The sequence below is a fragment of the Chanodichthys erythropterus genome, chromosome 3 (assembly GCF_024489055.1).
Source record: "Chanodichthys erythropterus isolate Z2021 chromosome 3, ASM2448905v1, whole genome shotgun sequence".
Taxonomy (NCBI): Eukaryota; Metazoa; Chordata; class Actinopteri; order Cypriniformes; family Xenocyprididae; genus Chanodichthys; species Chanodichthys erythropterus.
In genome coordinates, this window is record NC_090223.1 from 46,631,991 (window position 1) to 46,652,664 (window position 20,674).

The following is a 20,674-nucleotide window of genomic DNA, read 5'->3' on the forward strand; positions in this document are numbered from 1 at the left end:
AGCAGACATTCTTTGAGAATAATGTGCTTTGCAGGTTCCAACCCATGTTGATTATGGTGAAAACACCAAGAGAAATATTGCCACAAATAACTGCTCATATAAATGGTTATCACTTTGCATAAGACTGTCCCAGTCCTACTCTGTTCAATGCTGTCATAATCATGAGCCCAACCACATTATATATTTATTTCACTTAAAATGGATGAACATAATTATGGTGATTTGTCCTCTCCAAATGCACCGCACATTACTGGTAAATCGATATGTTTACTTAATGGAATAACATGCAAAATCAATTCATAGGGGAAAACTAGTGACAACTGGAGCTGTTTGGGTCCATCTCGCCTAATTGAACGAGAATACTGCATCGAGGCGCGGGCGCTTAAATGAAGGGAGAGAGAGAGAGAGAGAGAGAGAGAGAGAGAGAGAGAGAGAGAGGGATGGTGGAGAGTGTGAAGCGGTAGAGTGTTTCACAAATGCCATAATTTAACATCTGTCGACAACTGATTGATACGAGCGAGATAAGACGGCAAAACTAACTAAAGTACGGCACGAAGAACGGTGAACTTTGATTTACAATCATGATTTCGCAGAACTGAACGAATGCTTCAAGAAAGAAGAAAGCGGGGACGCGAAAAAGCCGCGTGCATGGATCTCGCATACATCCATCATCCCACGCGCGCTGTTCTCCAGGCAAAATTCAACATGATTCGCGTAATGAAACTGTTCGCGGCGAGGTTTTAATGGAGGTGGAAGGTGAATCTCCCGACAGCGAGCTTGAGTTTTAGTCGCCGTTAGTTCCAGATGCACAACATTGCTCCTCATCGCAGAGTTCTCATGGCTCCAGTTGGAGACACCAGAGCTTGGAGAGACATGTGCCGTCTTTAGCAGCAATAATCGCGGCAGGAAACCAGTCTGGAGGGTTGATAAAAGCAATAAATCCGCACTGAACACAAGTGACCCGTCGCGCTATGAGAAACTTCAGGGAAAGAGCTTCACCGGCGACCGCGCGGATGCTACGACGCTTCGTGATGTTTTAAAGTGGAGCCTTTCTGATATACAGGAACTTTTTGGATTTATCATCGACATAATCGCGGAGATGACAAGAAGACAGGACGACATTGCGCCATCACCTGTTATCTGAACACTGTGATTAGTTCTCACAAAAGCACTGAATCTTTTTTGCCTTTGGACCTGCTTTCAATACATTCCGGTGTTAGACATGGAGACTAGTCAGTTACGGACAGTAGACTGGTTGATTTCTTAATGTGCAAGAATACATAGCCATATCGTTTTTATTCCTCTTAACACATTGCGTTCGGTACACCTATTCATTTTGCACTATGATGGAACCGCCACCTTGCTCTAAAAAGAGCCTGTCTCTTTCGCTGCCGGTTCCCCGGGAGGGACAGGCGACCCTCAAGCCTCCCCAGCATCTGTGGAGACAGCCACGGACCCCCATCAAAATCAAACATCGCGGTTACTCTGACACCGACCGACATCACCACCGACAGATAGAGCGCTCGAATGCCATGGACACGAGTGACCGGCCGGGGCTCAAGAAGTCCCGCATGTCCTGGCCATCGTCGTTCCACGGAACCACCAGCGCGTCCATAAGCAACTGCGCTGGAAGTAAGCGGTAAGAAAGCCGAGTGACTAATTACGTGTGAACAAACGAGCTATTTCTGTGTGATGGACGCCCAACACTGATAATAATGCTGCTGGAAGGGTTAATAGTGATTTGTGTGGAGAGGCGGGACGCGTGGGCATCCTTGATGATGCGCGTTATGCGTAACGGCTCCAGCATCTCTCAGAGAGCGTGAGTTAGAAATGCTCGAAGATGACCCCCAGAAGTAACCACGAACCAGTTATGAGCAGCTGATGGCATAAGCGTTTACTAATAATGCTAATGAGCCGGATTAAAAGTGTGGAAGGCATAATACATACGCAGTAATAAGGTTTTTTGGAGAGCCCTAGCCCCCATGATGTGTATGCCACAAAGTCTAGAGGGATTGATTAAGTGTAGCGGTTCAAAAGGGACGGATCTGAAAGTATTACAACCATTTAAGATCATGGCATATGCTCTTTCGCCCCTGGCACGTGCAGACACCATATGCGCGCGCTGAAAAATTAGCATGATCTAATCAAGCTCTTCAGTATCACGTCAGACATGATCGGTTTTTAATAAGACAATGTATTTTTACAATAATTTGTGTACAGGTTTGTGGTAATGTCTTCTTGATTTTATGATATTTAATTATAAACTTTTATAATATAATACATCCATTGATTCTATGAAGAACCTTTAACATCCATCATCAAACCTTTTCCTTTTCAAGGTTCTTCACATTAAGAACTGATCACTGAAAGGTTCTTCATAGAAGTGGAAAAGGTTCTTTAGATTAGTAAAATGTTCTCCACACTGTTCACTGAATGGCGAATCCTTGCAAAACCCTCCTTTTGTAGCCTTATTTTGAAGAGTAAATACATTTAATATATAGAAAGAACAGAAGCATTGTATTCCTGGGATTTTGACTTGCACTATCACAGCACTGACTGTGTAGCACTGTTATAAATAATAAACTTGAATTAGTTTTATACAGAGAAACACATTTGTCAGCCTGACATTCATGTCGATTTTGTGGGTTTGCACGATTTGCTATAGCGTACAATACACTGCTTTTACCCTCAAGGATGAGTGTGGGTGTTGCTTGCTGTGCTTGTACGTAGATGAAGAGGTGAAATGTGGCGTCCCTTTGAGTGGCGCCTCACCAAATTGGGTGATTATTACAGTAATAATCTGCTTCTGTGAGGGCCATGAGCCCCAGGGGAGGCCGAGAGCCAAAGGCCTGGTTTCCTTCCTGTCAACTTTTGCCTCGGCCACAGACGGCCTGCGCGGCAGGTTCCTGGGAGACAGGCCAGCTCAGCCTGACTGTATAGTAAAGGCTGATTTGTATTCCCTTCCCCAGGACACGCTCGCAGCCAGTTCAAGAATTAGTGCAGCAGCACTGCCTTGGACTGTCCTGCTTCTACTGTGGGTGGGCAGTACAGTGTGAGAAATAGAGAGTGAGAGACAGAGAAAGCTGCCCGTGAGTGTGTGTGGCTCTGGTGATGTCACAAGAAGCAGAGTGAGATGTCCATGTCTATCTGGCCGCTTTCTCATCTCACTCGTCACATTTTGTAACATGATCTGCCAGCAAAGGCGTAGGCCTTAAAGGGTTAGTTCACTCAAAAATGAAAATTCTGTCATTAATTACTCACTCTTATGTCGTTCTACACCCCTAAGACCTTTGTTCATCTTCAGAACACAAATTAAGATATTTTTGATGAAATCCGATGGTTCAGTGAGGCCTCCATTGACAGCAAGATAATTAACACTTTCAGATACCAAGAAAGCTACTAAAGACATATTTAAAACAGTTCTTGTGACTACAGTGGTTCAACCTTAATGTTATGAAGCGACGAGAATACTTTTTGTGCGCCAAAAAAACAAAAAAATGACTTTATTCAACAATATCTAGTGATGGGTGATTTCAAAAAGCTTCGAATCAGTGGTTCGGAGTGCGTATCAAACTGCCAAAGTCATGTGATTTCAGTAAACTAGGCTTTGTTACGTCGTAAGTGTTTTGAAATTTCAATGGTTCACCACTGGGGGGCAATTCGTAAAGCTTTGAAGCTTCATGAAGCAGTGTTTTGAAATCGCCCATCACTAGATATTGTTGAATAAAGTCGTTATTTTGGTTTTTTTGGCGCACAAAAAGGATTCTTGTGTATGTAAATACATATACTGACAATTTGTCTGCTTTTTCTTGGCCGCACTTCTTTTCATGTATTGATGTCAAAACCGATGAAAATAAGATGATTTTTACTAGCCTTTTCACTTATGGATGGATGAGATAGCACGTATGTAGTGTATGTGCTCGTGTGTTGGTGCATGTATTGCTGCAGGCTTTAGAGAAAGATGCGGATAATAATGAGCAATTTGCATGTACGGTCACATCACAGAGGCAGGCGGGTGGGGGTGAGCATAGGGGGGTGTCGTCATTACAGGTACAAATTATTATTTTCAGTCTTTTTAAGGAAATGTCCCTTTAATGGGAACTCTAAGCATGGCGTCTTGCCTCCAATACACATTTATTGTGCTTAAGTAATATACTGTGTTGAGTCCAGAGGACTCCCTCCATGTCATCTGTTCCTCTGAGCCTGGGGCTAAACTTAGACCAACATCATACACAGCTGCATGCCCAATGATACACAAATGCCTCATGTTTTGCCCTGTGATGCTCTTGAAAATGATGAAGATCATGCCCCTTCATGAAACACTAATATCACCCTTAAAGGAATACTCAGGGTTCAGTGCAAGTTAAGCTCATTCGAAAGAAGTTATAGCATAATTTTGATTAAAAATTTGTTTAAACAATGTTTTGATCATAAATTTGTATTAAATCATAAAACACAGAATCTAGAAAAATTAAAACAGACAACACAGAATTTTTTACAAAATAAAACATATTTCATAGTTTCTAGGAGACGTTAAGTAAAATGGAAAGTAAACCCATAGAGGCATATCAGCTCTCAGTTCAGTCAGAGGCGATGTGACCAAGCACACCAACTAGAGAAGTAATCTGGACCTTCAACCTCTCATTGGGCCAAAAGAAGCTCACTTTTCTCTGTGATGATTTGTTTGGTCTGACGCTGGTATTTTTTAGACCTATATACACCTGTCCATTACTTTTTATACACCAGTTTTTAGAGGAAGCATGGTGACTGATTTATTAGAAACTCCATGACTACAAATAGAGTTTCAAACACATTTGGTGCTGATGACTGATCATTCAGCTTTACTCACGTTTTCTATTAGTGGCAGTATTTTTGATTTACTATTCAATATAATCACATCCTTCTGCTTACTCCTTCCCAGCCGTAGTTTGTTGTACTTTTTTTTTAAGGCTTTTAACCATAACTCCCAATGAAATATTGAACTGTCACTCGTATTCCCAAATTCACCACCTGCTTTCGGTCATTAAAACTTGATAGGATGCCGTGCAGTACCATTTCTCAGATGACAAAGGCTGTTTTGCAGCTTTTTTTTTTTCTTTCACATGAAATGAATTGGTGAAATGTAAAGCCGTACCTTGGGAGGAAAGTGGCATTACTGAATGTGCCCACTCCAATGCACTCTGGGAAGTTGACAGCCGCAGCTTGTCTGTAAGGGCAGGTGCACCAAAACTTCAAAAAATCAATATTAAATTGTAAATGTGTGTGAAATTGTGTAACAATTTTTTTCAGACTATTTTAATTCATAAAGTTTAATTCATAAAGTTTAATTCATAAAATTTTAATAAAAAATATATTAAAATTAAGCAAAAGGCTTCGGCAGTTATGTATTATGTTACCAAGTGGGGCAGGTGGTCTCAGAGCCTTCCCAATTCTACAGCGCCCCACAATTTTCCAATGCAAATCTGTGGTGAAAAATGGAACTGCAGCACATTCTAATTGGGAGCCATTGCGGTAGATTTCAGACTGCCCTGACAATTTTCACGTTACCTTATGACGCTAAACAGTCTAAACAGAAAACCTTACGCTCGCTCCAGCCCAAGACGATATCAATCCGCTTTAGCTATGTGTATATTAGTCTGTATCAGATCTGTAACTAGTTTGCATGTCCGTTCTTCCGGGAACACTTTAGTATAGGGAACACATATAAATTACTATATACTATAACACATATAAACTATCACTTTTCCCTCAATAAACACCTAATTTACTGCTTATTAATAGTTAGTAAGTTAGTTGTTAATAGAATGTAGAGTAAGGTCATGCAGAATAAGAAATTAATATGTGCTTAATAACTACTAATAAACAGCCAATATTCTAGTAATATGCATGCTAATAGGCAACTAGTTAAAAGACCCTAAAATAAAGTGTAACCGTTCTTCCTACACAAAAACAATGCATTCTGGGTAATTTTATTTGTTGTTTTCGAGAAAGTAAACTATAGGATTTTAATGGAAAACGGTATTTTACTGTGTAAATTTGTTTTGTTTTTTTACAGCAATTTTTTTAGAGTGTATGCAGAGTAGTTAAAGTATAAATAATTAAAGTATAAATCCTTTAGATTAAATGTGCTCATGTCAGTGCTTCCCACAGGTTCGAAATATACTTGCGGAGGTAGCCGGGTGAAAAATCCTCCTGTTACCCATGGCATAAAAATGGTCTGCTACATGTGACAAACAAATGTGTGATTTTGTTATTTTTATTTATAGAAATTAATTGAATTACATAGCATACTATTTCATTTAATTACATAGTATTATGCATTATTATGCATTGTAAATTATGCAAAATTACAGCATTTAAATGGTTATTTTCCTACGTTCTCCTTGCTGTCATATAGTGTCTCTCTCAGTGAATGGGACAGATTTTACTAATAAAATTTATAAAATGAATAATATATGTCAAATAATGTTCTTAGTCTTTTCTTCCTGTGGGGGAGACTACAGTAATTTACTATGGAAATGGAAATTAAATTACAATTTATTGTGTAACCAAAATACCAATAATGCCCAAAACATAAAAAAAAAAAAAAAAAAAAAAAAGTAGTGTGACTTTTAATTATAAACAAGCCCGAAATACACTGGGACTCTTAATTTGAAATTTCTGTACTATTGCAGGCTGATCCTTCAGATTCTTACAACCATATAAAAATTTTATATAAAGGTCATAAAGTAGACATTGTAATAATTCATCAACTTGAGTTCATTAGCAATCGCTTGGCATAAATCTGCGCTTTTCATTGATTGAGAATCACTTTGAAGCAGCCTGAAACACTGTTGCGGGAGTTTGTAGAATGCGCAACAGCGCCCCCATGTGACATTGCAAAATGCAGCGCCCGTGGGAATGTTGGCGGGAGTAAACAGTTCTGACGCACACATAACGAGCAGGTACGAAACGAGTAGTTAATCGATGGTGGATGGTTTCATTATCTTGGGCAGATATAAAAGAATAAGAGGATAAAAATAATAAAAGCAAAAATGTGTCTCCAAATATACTTGGGCGGCCGTTATTATACCTGGGTGGCCCGCCCAAGTAAAGTCTATGTGTGGGAAGCACTGCATGTGAATAGCCTTTATATAGTTCCGTCATGACAACTCTCAGGATATTGGTATGATAATTGAGATTGGCATAGTAATAGATATGACACTGTTAATGTATTTGGTCTTGGCGGAATAGATCTGCTATGCTGCTGCTGCAGAGCAAGTAACGAGACTTGCTACTGCCAATACATTCACAGACATTGCTGTGAGCATGTAAGACATGCTGCTGCCGCTGCACATGTAACATACATACATGAATTAACCCCTGTAGCAGATCTCTACAGGTGGAGCTGGGGAAGGAGGACGAATCTGAAAGTGCGCTGCAGACTGCTAACAGCAAACAATGCCAAATATTTGAATGTTTGAGCAGCAAGCTCATTGGCCGCTGATGCAACAGCAACCAATCAGCTTTGCTGTGTAGATAATGATGTGATGGCTACCAAATGAGTTAAAGACCCATCAGCCTGCACTGTCATTGTCAAGAACTAAGTAATTCTGTTGTGTTTGTTTCATGTTTGAGAATAGATATGACTTTCTTTTTCTCCCTGGAATACCTTCACAACTTGTAATATTTTAAAACAACATTTGTAGGCAATAAATTCTACATTAAGGCAATTCTAAGACAGCGTGTGTCATGTGTATCAACATGTCAATCAACATTAGAGCGCCACCTCAGGCTGAATAACGCAGCGTCTGACAAAAGTGTTCTGCGTGTGTTAAGCAATTACAAATATAAATCTTACAAAATATTTATCATAAACTGGCGCTAAGACACAGAATCTGCCCTGCCTAAATTTACGGTCAGGAGGAGCTGCTACTGGAAGTTACCACTGAGGAAAGAATGACCGACACTGAACAGAAGAAGAGCTCATCCTGCAGTTCTGTTGCTATGGATACATTTTGTGCTTGTGTAAAATAGATACATTTTGCCCAAAAAGGCAAAAGGAAGTTTCATTCCCAGATGCTCAGTGTCATTTTAATATGCTATAAGGCAAATACGTTGCTAAATGTGTAGTAGATTTATACTTTCAATAAGCTGCCATCTCTCAGAACCCACTGGTGATGTTATAGATTTCCCGTATGTCAAATTGTTCCTGGTTGTTGTTTATAAGTGTTTATTATTTTTGGTCACTGGCTGGTTTTCTATTATTCCCTCTTATCTTCTGTTGCCTCTCATCTGCATTGTTGCACCTATCATTGAATCTATATACAAACTACAGTGTTGTTTATTTGACAGTCTGTTGGAGAGCTGCCAAGCTTGTTAAGTGTTTAATTAGATACACCTGCTATTAATTACCTCAACAATTGCATTGGTGTTTCAGATTTAACACACTGTATAAATATACTTTGTACCCACACTGCCATTATTATTGTTCATCTCAAGGCATGTGCTTTTTTTCTGTTCTTGTCGCAAATTCGTTGTTGAAAATTCAGGCTTTCCTCCTATCTATTGCTTACTTACGCTCCACATTTATTTGTCTTTGCTCCTCTCTCGATTCTCTGAATTTCCATACTTCAAAGCACTCAGCATCCTGTGTTTGAGTGTTTTTTTCTGTTTCTTTCAAATGTCATCTTTGTTGCCCCGATGATCCCTCTCTGATTTATTGAAACCTACCGACACTTGAGTCTCTGTTATTGTCTGGTGTCTTTGGCCCCTCCTTCCTCTTTTGACGGATGAGTGTCTCTTGCTCATATATCTGGCTCTGAGCATATATGTGTGTTCACCAGCCTGTGTTTCCTCTTTTCAATGTCCTCCCTCCACATCACACCACATCAGTCCGTATGATTCTTTGTGCGTGGTAATTACTGACTTCGAACTCAGCCGTTTGCTCACTGCTTTTCTCTCTCTCCTCCTTATCATCTTATTTGTCTGATTTTCGCTCTGTATCCCTTGCTTTCTCTTTTCTCCAGTCGCCTTTTGTGCTCCCTATTGTACTTCTCTCTTCTCAGGGCCTTGTATGCCACTTTGTCTCTCACGCACTTTGCTCATGCTCACCACTGAGTTAATCACACTGCTGGCCTATCTTTAAATCTATCATTTCTTCCCATTCCCGTGCATGTCCGCAGAGATCATCAGAGTACCGGCAAACTCATCTAATTCTCCTTCTCTCTCTCTCTCTCCCATTTCCCCAGTGGCTGAAAGAACTGCCCGCCATTAGACTTTCTGCCGTCACTTATTACTTCTCCCATTCCCTGCGGGTACAGCCCTGTAAATGATACTGCTGCCTTTCACAAAGCCCTTGCATTCTCTGTGCCATCCATCATTTCCCTACAACACTTTACAGTAGAGCACCAGCCTTTTAGTTTACACACAGACATGTCCGCCTGCTCTCAAGATACCAGCGGTTTCCCTCTGTTTCCATCTCTGCTCTGTGTAATTAGTGTGGCTGAAATCTGAAATCTACATGATCATTAACAAGTTAAAGCCCCTGAAAATGTTTAATGGCATTGTTCCACGCCTGGAGCATGAGACCCTCTTCAAATGCCCCTGCTCTACAGCGGATGTGGAGAAATGGGGCAAAACCAAGAAAATAACTATCCATTTGCATTGCTATTTTTCTCACATCTGACACTGGTAAAAATCTACTATTATAGAATGTAAAAGTACTGTATGTACATTATATGTTGCTTGCGATTTTTTAAAAATTCGTCAAAATATATTATTACTTTTAAATCCCTCGGTCTGAGAAAACAAGTAAAAAAAATGCATTTATAGCAGTGCATTGGAAATCTTTGTGTAAATCGTACTCAAGGGAGTAAAGGAGAAATATGAAGTTTCTGTTTTTGTTAAAGCATTTGTGAGAATTATTATTATTATTATTTAAAAATAGTGCTTTATAGATTGTCACATTCCTTTCTGGTATCCTTGTCTGGATAATCTAAAAATAATCTCTGGCTTTACATGATGATTATGGTTATGACTGCATACTGAAGTGTCAAGCTATGTATATAATGTGTATATCATATTGCTATACTTTTAAAATGGTGTGATAGTTGTATATTTATCATGCTTATTCTGGCACTGCAGAATTTCCCCATTAACTTCCATTGTAAGCGCATTGCTGTTAATGCATTTTGTCAGGGCCAATTCAATATTATTTGCTGTGGAAACCAATAGGATGCCACAGATGTTGTTAGTTCATGCTAATAGTTCAGCAAATATTCAATTTCATTTACTCACCCTCATGTGGTTCCAAATCCATATGAATTTCTTCCATGGAACATAAAATCTTGAAATCCCCGGTTCACGTAAATTTTAATTATAATAAGCAGTCTTCCAAATTTTCAAGTTTCATGGAAGAAATGGTCTGGAACTACATGAGGCGACAGGATTTTCATTTTTGGGTTGCATTCAGCCTGGAGTGTTCCTTTAAGGATTTGTTTCCCATATGAGAGACATGATGTGCTCCTAGCTCGTCTAACCTTCACATTTCCTGTAGCTCAGTCAAGTGCTTTAATGAGCAAGCATTAAGCATCCAGCTTCACGGATAACGCTGGCCCTCAGGTTTGGGCATGTGATCTCACGGTTAGTGACATCTGTTTTTCTTCGTGCACCAACAGGCTAAGCTGCACCATGCTCACCCTCTTTTGACCTGCCCATACCTCCCCTCCTAAAGCCTGGAAGAGTGAAACCAGGAGCTTTTCCACAGTAAACAGCAGCCACTGTAACGGATATGATTAGGGGATTGTATTCAGCATTATTTAGGTCTGAAGTAAATGTGCTAGATGCTGATGGGGTAGATTCACATAGCTGCTGAACACCTGCATGTGCATTGAGGCATATTGACTTTATTTACATACAATAAGTATTATACTTATATTTATACATATATGGGTCATTTTTTTGTCCAAAGGCCTTAAAGGGTTAGTTCACCCAAAAATGAAAATTCTGTCATTAATTACTTACCCTCATGTCGTTTCACACCCGTAAGACCTTCATTAATCTTCAGAACACAAATTAAGATATTTTAGTTGAAATTCGATGGCTCTGTGAGGCCTCCATAGGGAGCAACGTCACTTCCTCTGTCAAGATCCATAAAGGTACTAAAAACATATTTAAATCAGTTCATGTGAGTACAGTGGTTCAATATTAATATTATAAAGTGACGAGAATATTTTTGGTGCGCCAAAAAACAAAATAACGACTTATTTAGTGATGGCCGATTTCAAAACACTGCTTCAGGAAGCATCGGAGCATTGTGAATCTGTGTGTCAAATCTGCAGTTCGGAGCGCCAAAGTCACATGATTTCAGCTGTTTGGCGGTTTGACCCACGAGATCCGATTCATGATTCGATACACTGATTCATTATGCTCCGAATCTTCCTGAAGCAGTGTTTTGAAATCAGCCATCACTAAATAAGTCGTTATTTCGTTTTTTTGGCGCACCAAAAATATTTTCGTCGCTTTATAATATTAATATTGAGCCACTGTACTCACATGAACTGATTTAAATATGTTTTTAGTACCTGTATGGATCTTGTCAGAGGAAGTGACATTGCTCCCTATGGAGGCCTCACGGAGCCATCGGATTTCAACTAAAATATCTTAATTTGTGTTCCAAAGATTAGCGAAGGTCTTACGGGTGTGGAACGACATGAGGGTGAGTAATAAATGACAGAATTTTCATTTTTGGGTGAACTAACCCTTTAATAATAATACAAAAAAAGATATGACATCCAATGTATGTAAGGTAGTACAACTTAGGTATTTTAAAGGTTTTGAAGTGTCAAAAGATCATTTGTTTTAACCATCCAAAGGCCAATACAGCCATTTCATTTGTGATTAAAATATCTTAAAATGTTATAAATGTATATATTTTTTTTATTCTGGCATGATTTTATAACATCATATATCAACATAGTGCAAAATGGTGTTAAAATTCATTGTAAAATTATGTGTAGAAGTCGTTGCTTTGTTATGAGAAAGAATGTCCGGAAAAATGAATTTCATTGATGTCATTCGGAGTAACCAATATAAAGGGACCATTTTGGATCAAGTCATGCGGTCAATATCATGTGACAGGATGTGACATCATTCAGACACCTGCAAAGGACCACATGGTCATGAAGCAAAATAACTTTCTCTTAACTATTTGAAAAATTCATGTTTTCACTTGCTCATACGCATGTCCCGAAACATCAGGTCAATCGGTACAACCTCTATAAAACATGGTAAATTTTGTAATATTTTAAAAACTTGTCCTGTTGCTAGCTAGATATCAGCCTGTTAGCGTTGTCTGAAAATATCGTCATTTGGTATAACCAAAAGTGTCATTCGGTAAAACTGAAATTTTGGTTAAATTGAATGACTTTTTTGGTGACCTTCTAAAATGTACTTAAAGTGCTCTATTTTTGCGCACTAATTTTGTACTTAATATACTAAAAATTCTTCTTTAGTACTTCTTAAGAACATCTAAGTGTCCTCAACTGTGCTATTTTGAGACAGCATGAAATATGAACTAAAATGTGCTTTTAATAAACTATCTCTGTATTTAAAAATGTAATTAGTTACCACTTAAGTGATAAGTGATATCTAAATACATTTTTAAATACAGGGATAGTATATTAAAAGCACATTTTAGTTCATATTCCATGCTGTCTCAAAATAGCACAGTTAAGGACACTTAGATGTTCTTAAGATGATCTTAAAAAGTAGTAAAGAAGAATTTTTAGTACATTAAGCACAAAATTAGTGCGTGAAAATAGAGCACTTTAAGTACATTTCAGAAGTGTACTTTTTTTCACCTGGGAAATTTTGTCCATCTTGTAAAAAATGACAAAAGCAGTGTTAATTGATTATAAAAACCACATAATCCCATTGTTAACTCTTAATAAAACTTCAAAATTAATTATATGTTTTTATTAATTATATTTTTTTATATACTTTTTTAAAAACCTTATTCGTCAATGACCCATATAACTTATATTGATTATTACATATGCTAGACGTATATCAAAAGGTCATTGAAAAGAAGTGAATGATACATCAAGAATCAGTGATTCAAATGACTGACACTTGGATAAAAAAAACTAAAAACTCAAAATAGTAACTAATACCACCCAGCACTAATACACAGTGGCGTGTCGGAAATCTTGGCAAAAGATGAACTGCTATCTCTGATGGAGACAGTGACGTTAGTTTGGGCATTTTTGCTCTGTTTAATACTTTTCTCTTTATTTATCCTAGCCTGTGCTGAAATATTTCCCGTTCTTCATTCTAGATTGCTTAGTAAAACAAATCTGGTGGGCTTCAGGAAGTTTACAGTGAGTTAGCACTGGTCAATAAAATGTATTGTCATATAAATGAAAAGAACACAAATCAAGAATGGGTCTCGATTCTTCGATTGTGATAGTTGTGCAAATACATTTGCGTGTGTGTAAATTTCATATGTATATTTGCCTCATTCATGCAGCTTCAATGGCAGGTAAAATAGCCAAGTCTAACCATAATTAACCATAGCATAGTAATTAACCATAATTGGCTCATAAACACCCCCTCATAAACTTTCATATGCTAATATGAACAAAAAACAGTAATGTAAAGAGCCATTTTAATTTCCCATGCTGCATTTAGTTGTCTGCAAAGGGGTCAGTTCTCACAGTCCTCTTTGCGTCTGCTGTTTAGCATTAGTGCGGCAGTATTCCGCAAGGAGCGTGTCGGATATGTGTGGAGGTGTGAGGAGTCTTGAATTTCGTGTGTTATCAGACAGACAACCTGAATCAACCTGCTCCACAGCGGCAGCCTTCATTCCCATTCTCACATTTTGATGATAAGCTGTGTAGTGACATCCGTCAAGGGATCTTGGACCCTCTCTGAGAATGTAAGCATGTCTGAATGTGTGTGCGTGAGCACTGTGGACTCTTGTCTCAACGGGCAGCAGTTCTGAGAGAGAACGACATACTTGTGTCACCGAGTTGTCAGCCGCACAGATCCACACATATGCATTTACACACACTCTCATTCGCATGCGCACACACAATGACACCAGAGACATCAAAAGACAGTTGTCAGAGCAATAGACGGGTTAGATAATGTAGGTTGGGCAGCAGAAAGCCCACTGGGGAGAGTCTAGTTCAAATCGAGGACAGAAAACAAATCAGAGCCGAGCCGAGTGCATTACCACAACTGGGGTTTGAGAGATATGAAGAGCGTCCCTCACTTAATATGTATGCGATCCACCTGTTATGTTTGAGGCAGGGTTTCCTGTTGTCCCACCTGATATACGATGTCACCAGGGATTTGTAACCCGTAGATAGACTGGCTTCAACCCACTGGATAATTATGAGAAAGTGGCAATCCTACTCACTGGGGAAGGACAGATGGCTGCGGTATCAGCAGAATATGGCTCTGACTATCACACTGAACCATGATCCAAGACAATATTGCATTGGCTTGTACTAACCTATAATGAATTAGCTCACAAATACACATCTCCATGCTAAACATTAGTCATTTAGACAACATTATCGCCTGGTCCAATGAATCAACTCACAGATAAATATAATTAATGCTTCCTCTATGAATTTATTATGCAGTATTTTCATGTTTGCTGGCTTGGTATGTCGTGATTGTGAAGTTGCATGCGGGTTAGCTTACAATGTGAGTATCCTTTGAGAGAAAGAAAGAGCGGGAGGAAGCATTGGACTGCTCGGTTGGAGTCGGCTGTGGTCTGGTCATGTGTGAACTGGACTGGAAACTGCTGTTTCTGAGTCACTCGCATTACGTAACCTGCAGACAAAAAAATATAGATTCAGGGTGGTAACTAGGGATCCTAAAAGTGGTACACTCTCTGTGATGTTTCAAATGTCTCAGTAAAAAAAAAAAAAATTCCTGCTGTGTAGCATTAGCACTCAGCTGTATTTAATATAATGTAATTGTTTCTTACCGGAAACGCAGCAGATAATTCACGACGAACTTAGTACGTGCTCTTGCATTATTGATGATAGTGCACTGCAGCTATTGACAAATGTCCGACTGATCTTTTCATTACATCACTGAGTGCTGAGTTACTGTAATGGACACTGCTGTGGTCTCTCAGGACCATCTCTTGACCTCTGTGAGACTGATTCAGGAATGCAGCTCGTCTGATCTGGAAGCCATGCTTGTAAGTGGAACATGGCATTCTGGCATTTAAAGGCCTGAGATTCCCCATGTGCCCCAGGACTCCCTTCCATGCTGGGACTGAATCTATTATCCTCAGATCCAAGACCTCTGTGTGTTGCCTCTGGATGGGCTCATGGGTTAGAGATTTCCCTGGCAGCGTCACGCTCTGCTGCTCTGTGATTGGCAGCAGGGTTCTGGAAATCTGCAAAAGAGCAGGAATTGAAATTTCCTGTGATGCAGGGAACGGGCCAAGAGCCAGTGATAACTCCAACGAGGGTAATTCATTACCATCAACAGCGAGACCTTGTTTCTCCCTCTTAAATTCAGATTATCGCAGTTGGCTCTTTCACTTGCCCTACTTTTCCGGCTTCTCCTGTCCCCTCTACACTTGTTTACGTGTCTGCCTCTGTATGTGCGGGATCTGTTCGTTTAGTCACGCCTTATACGGTCTGCAAACTTTTTTTCACCTGTATATTTCTGTATCCCATGTTATGCTTGCACAAAACACGGAACGTTATGCAAACGGTAAACACTGTAAATGAACGGAACACAGTGGAATGTGATGTTGACACACACATCGCTGGCTCACCCCGCCCCCACTCCTTCTGCTCTTGAGATGCTTATCGCCCATGACAGATTAGGGCACTTGTCGTTGTCTATGTTTAAATGCAGTCGTCGTGATGGGAGTCGACGCAGGAGTCTAGGCATTCTGTGGAGAGAGACAGGTGGACCGAGGACAGGAAAGAGACAGAGACAGTGCACAGAGGGAGAGAACGATGGGCTGAGACTGGTAGAGAGAGACAGGGGAAAGAGAGAGTGAAGGGGTAGGGTAGATGAGAGGAAGCGGTGGTGCCAGTGATGGCTGCTGTCATAATGGATTCACTGTAGTCTTTCATTTGGCCAAATCAAATTCGAGGCTGGCCCCAGCTGTGATTGGCCCATGTTGTATCACTCATGAGGCCACAGCAGCATGACCTCGTGGATCCAGCCCGCCTCTTTGTGAGGGCTATAAATAGTATAGGAGGCCTCAGGCTACCATTGTAATGAGATTAAATCCAACCAGCCTCAACATTGAGTGTGAATTGAGCATCACTTCTATATCTTGATTTGGAAAAAGAGTAGTGTGCATGGGTAGAAAATCAGTTCATCTGGTTTTGAAAGGTTCGATTTTAAGTGTTTTGAGTGAACTTAAAGGATTAGATCACTTCCAAATGAAAATTAGCCCAAGTTTTACTCACCCTCAAGCCATCCTAGTATGTATATGTATATGACTTTCTTCTTTCTGATGATCTATCGGAGAAATATTAATAAATATCCTGAGAAAGTGTCTCCATCCACATCCATCCATCCATCATAAACATATTCCACATGACTCCGGAGAGTTAATAAAGGCCTTCTGAAGCGATGCGTTTGTTTAAAAAAAAAAAAAAAAAAACATATTTAAGAAGTTGTGAAGCAAAATATCTAGCTTCCTCCAGACCGGAAGCTACATATTTTACTTCACAATAGGGCTGTTCAACGATAATCGTGATTATCGTGTACAAAATAAGAGTCTGTGTTTACATAATATATGTGTGTTTGTTCTGTGCATAAGTATTACGTATATATACATAAAAATACATTCATGTATATATTTAAGAAAAATATCTTATATTTCTATAAAAATATTTACATTTATATATTATATAAATATATAGATATATAAATATATGCATATATTTATACATACATGCATATTTTTCTTAAATATATACATGTATGTGTATTTATATATACGTAATATTTGTGCACAGAACAAACACACATATATTATGTAAACACAGACTCTTATTTTGTACACATAATCGTGATTATCGTTGAACAGCCCTACTTCATAACTTGTTAAATATGAATTTATTTATTTATTTATTTTTTACACAAACACATCACTTCAAAAGGCCTTTATTAACCCTCCAGAGCCGTGTGGAGTACGTTTATGATGGATGGAGACACTTTCTTCAGCTCTTTCTCGTTTGGTAACGCATTCTACCATTATAAAGCTTGGATGTGTCAGGATATTTATTAATATTTCTCAGAATAAACTAAGTAAACTAAATAAAACATTTATTCATATTTTTTTTTGTCAGTAATATTTTCGTTCAGAGAACACAAGCCATGTGCACTCCACACACCTGCATGCCCCCCATGTTGTTTTTGTAGTATCTACGTTTATGGATTTGATAAGGTGTTTTACTGTTTCTGCAATCTCACCACACCTCCGCTCAGGGTGTGCCGTTTTTTCCTTGTGATCTGTCCTTTATCAGGGCAATGTGCTTAACACCACAGTACCATAAAAATTCTTCAGCAACCTGTGTTTTACACTAATGGCTGCAATCAGCTTGTCAGGCTGGGTTTTATGTCAGATGTGTCTTTTGTAGTTAGACAGCTTTCTTCGAGTTAAAAGGTCCAACCAAAATTAGCCAGTTCTCATGACATGAGCAAGATGAATTCTGGTAATGCAAGCATGTGTTAGCGTATGTGTTTGTGAGTATGTGCCTGTGTGTGAGTGTCACTGACTATTTGCATGTGTCTGGGGACAGAGTGGGAGACGACCAGTCTGTTTGGCCATACTGCTGGTCGGCAGCCCATACATGCTCTCTGCCATACGCTGTAAGAGCCTCCAAGAGCAGACGCTCTTAAAGCACGGCTGCAGCTCACTAGGGGTACTCGCTGTTGGTGCTCTACTGGCTTTTTAACCCTTTTGCTGCTAGAGGTAGGCGATATGAACAAAATCTTATTACATGATTTGAAAAGAAAAAAAAAAAAACAACTCACTGCGTGATGTAACCAAAAGAATGCAGTTAGAATGCCCCAAAAATTATAGGCCTATATGATATAGATAAGCAATATCACACAAGTGCTGTTTTTTTCCTGAATAACATGAATGCAAACGTGATATTGATTTTATACATCATTTCAATAAATAAAATATAATTGTGATATATTTTATACACAATATTGTCTGTTTTTGCTCAATTTTTCCAACGAAAATAGTACTTATAAAGTCAGAGCAGTTGTGTGTCTCCGAGCAACACACAGTGTTTTGTTTCTAAATGAATCTGCGTTTTGAGCGAATCAGTCGGGTGAACCAATGATTCAATGGCCCATTCATAAAGAGAGCCAATAGGTGTGTTCTACTTGAAGTGGCACTGTGCATACTTTTTGACATTTAGTTATTCATTCATTCGATTCATTCAAATGGCTGATTCATTCAGGAATGTGTTCGAACACACATATTTACTTCGAACACACCTATGGGGCCCTATCATACATGTGACACAAGTGTTTTTTTTTTTTTGCTAGTTTCAGCCTGACGCAGTTATCATTTTCACGTCCTGCATTACGTTGTTTAAATAGCAAGTGCATTTGCACCCATTTGTGCGCCCATGGCCGCGCTGGTCTGAAAACGAGGTGTGTTGAGGCGCGTTGTTGGCGCATTGTTATTTTGAGACGCCGCCATTGACCAACTGTTGGCGTTGTTGGCGCATTGCTATTTTGAGACGCCGCCATTGACCAACTGTTGGCGTTGTTGGCGCATTGCTATTTTGAGACGCCACCATTGACCAACTGAAACCTGATCTAAAGTCAATGCCGCAATATTTTTTTTTGTTATTTAAAGAGCATGTTAGTAATATGCGCCTATATGCGGGTACACAACGCACGTACACTCCGCTTATTACACACACAGGGATGCGCAGCAGCACACAAACATGCCAAATATTAAAAATAAAAGGATTACAATGTAAAAGATTATTATTGTGTGCATAAAGATAAAAATGCTTTGGTGGAATCTGGCTTTTCCCGTAGATGGTCTGCTCACGTGCTTTAACCTTGGGTACGAGTAGATCTGTTTCCTCACTATAGAAACATTCCTTTTTGTCCGCTTGCAAATTCCGCCAAGTAAATAGCTAATCCGCTATGGCACGAGTGCAACTGGCTTTTAAATGGAATAGGAGATAAGACTCTGGTTTAATGCACGTTATGCCCAAAACACACCCATCTCATTAAGAGAATAGGGACAACCCTTTTAGACCATGTGCTGGGCCTGCCGACCATTTTTCCTATCCTTAAACTAGCAAAAGTGGATTCGGACACGCCCTAAGATCACTTGCACCATGCACTTAGATCGATATAATAGGGCCCATTTACTTCATTCCTGAATGAATCAGCCGTTTGAATGAATCGAATGAATGAATGACTCAATGACTTACTCATAGACATTTACGGCCACCTACTGGCAGTTTTAGAGTATCATTTCATTAAAAAAATAATTTCATACTTCTGTTTATTTACATAATTCAGATGCAGCTTCTGAAAAAGACATGGCTGTTGTAGCCTAAAAGTTAATGTGTAATAAATTCTATGTTGAATCAAATAAAATATTTGTTTCTAAAACTACTTTTTGTAATGTCTATTTGATGCTTTTCTCATTTAACACAATAATGACTATAAATGATCTTTTGGGGGTAATTTCTCAGCCAAATTTGATGTGTGATTAATCAGATTAAACATTTTAATGACTTGACAGCCCTGCATACATTCGTCCTGAAACATCACGGTACAGATGGCAGAGTTTGGGGCATAGTCAGACGATGAATACAGTCAGTCATAGGTGATGCACACTTCAATCCAGAAGGGGGCATGCACGGTAATGCAATGTTGTTTGCTAACTGCCACAACAGGAAAAAGAGCAGAAAAAGAGATGATCTATGCAAAAGTTCAGAAGTTCAGAATGGCACGCAAGAGTTTGCTAGTAGCCTATACGCTGAGTTTCCATTAATTTTTCTGAGTGTTACAAAACTTCACAGAAAGGAAACCGGGATGGCAGAAAGCGGCATCATTAAAAATAGACCCTTTACAGTTTTAAAAGATCCTACAGTATATTGTATTTAACCATAAATGACGGAGTATTTTAAGCTGTTTCCGCTGTTCTAATAAGACATTTGCATTGTTCCGATTTGTGTAGTGGACATTATTCTATTTATTTTGTACTTTTGTAACACAAGAGATGCTTTTCAGTTTTGCAGCTGATTGTGACCAAATACCTTTTGTTTTTTATCAGCCCTACAAAAAAAAAAAAAAACCCCTCTGCAAGAGTGCATTTTGTTTACTGCTTAGTGCTTAATACACTACAGGAGGCTGTATTGTACCAACTACCTCAGGGGGGACTAAGTAATAGTAATTTGTTACATTTATATAGCGCTTTTCTGGTTACTCAAAGCGCTTTTTAAATATGGAAGGGGGAATCTCCTCAACCCCCACCTGTGTGCAGCATCCACCTGGATGATGCGACGACAGCCATATTGCGCCAGAATGCCCACCACACACCAGCTTATTGGTGGAGAGGAGACAAAGTGATGAAGCCAATCAGTGTATGGGGATGATTAGGAGGCCATAATTGACAGAGGCCAATGGGCAAATTTGGCCAGGATGC

General features: G+C 39.2%; 1 protein-coding gene across 1 annotated transcript in view; it reads left to right on the forward strand.

The window, feature by feature from the left end:
• The first annotated feature begins 1,343 nt into the window (after positions 1-1,343).
• The window catches only part of pde4a (phosphodiesterase 4A, cAMP-specific), a 53,364-nt gene continuing 34,033 nt past the window's right edge, over positions 1,344-20,674 (forward strand). The window contains exon 1 of the mRNA XM_067376219.1: positions 1,344-1,639. Within this exon, the coding sequence (XP_067232320.1) occupies positions 1,344-1,639 (296 nt within the window). The remainder of the gene's footprint in view (positions 1,640-20,674) is intronic.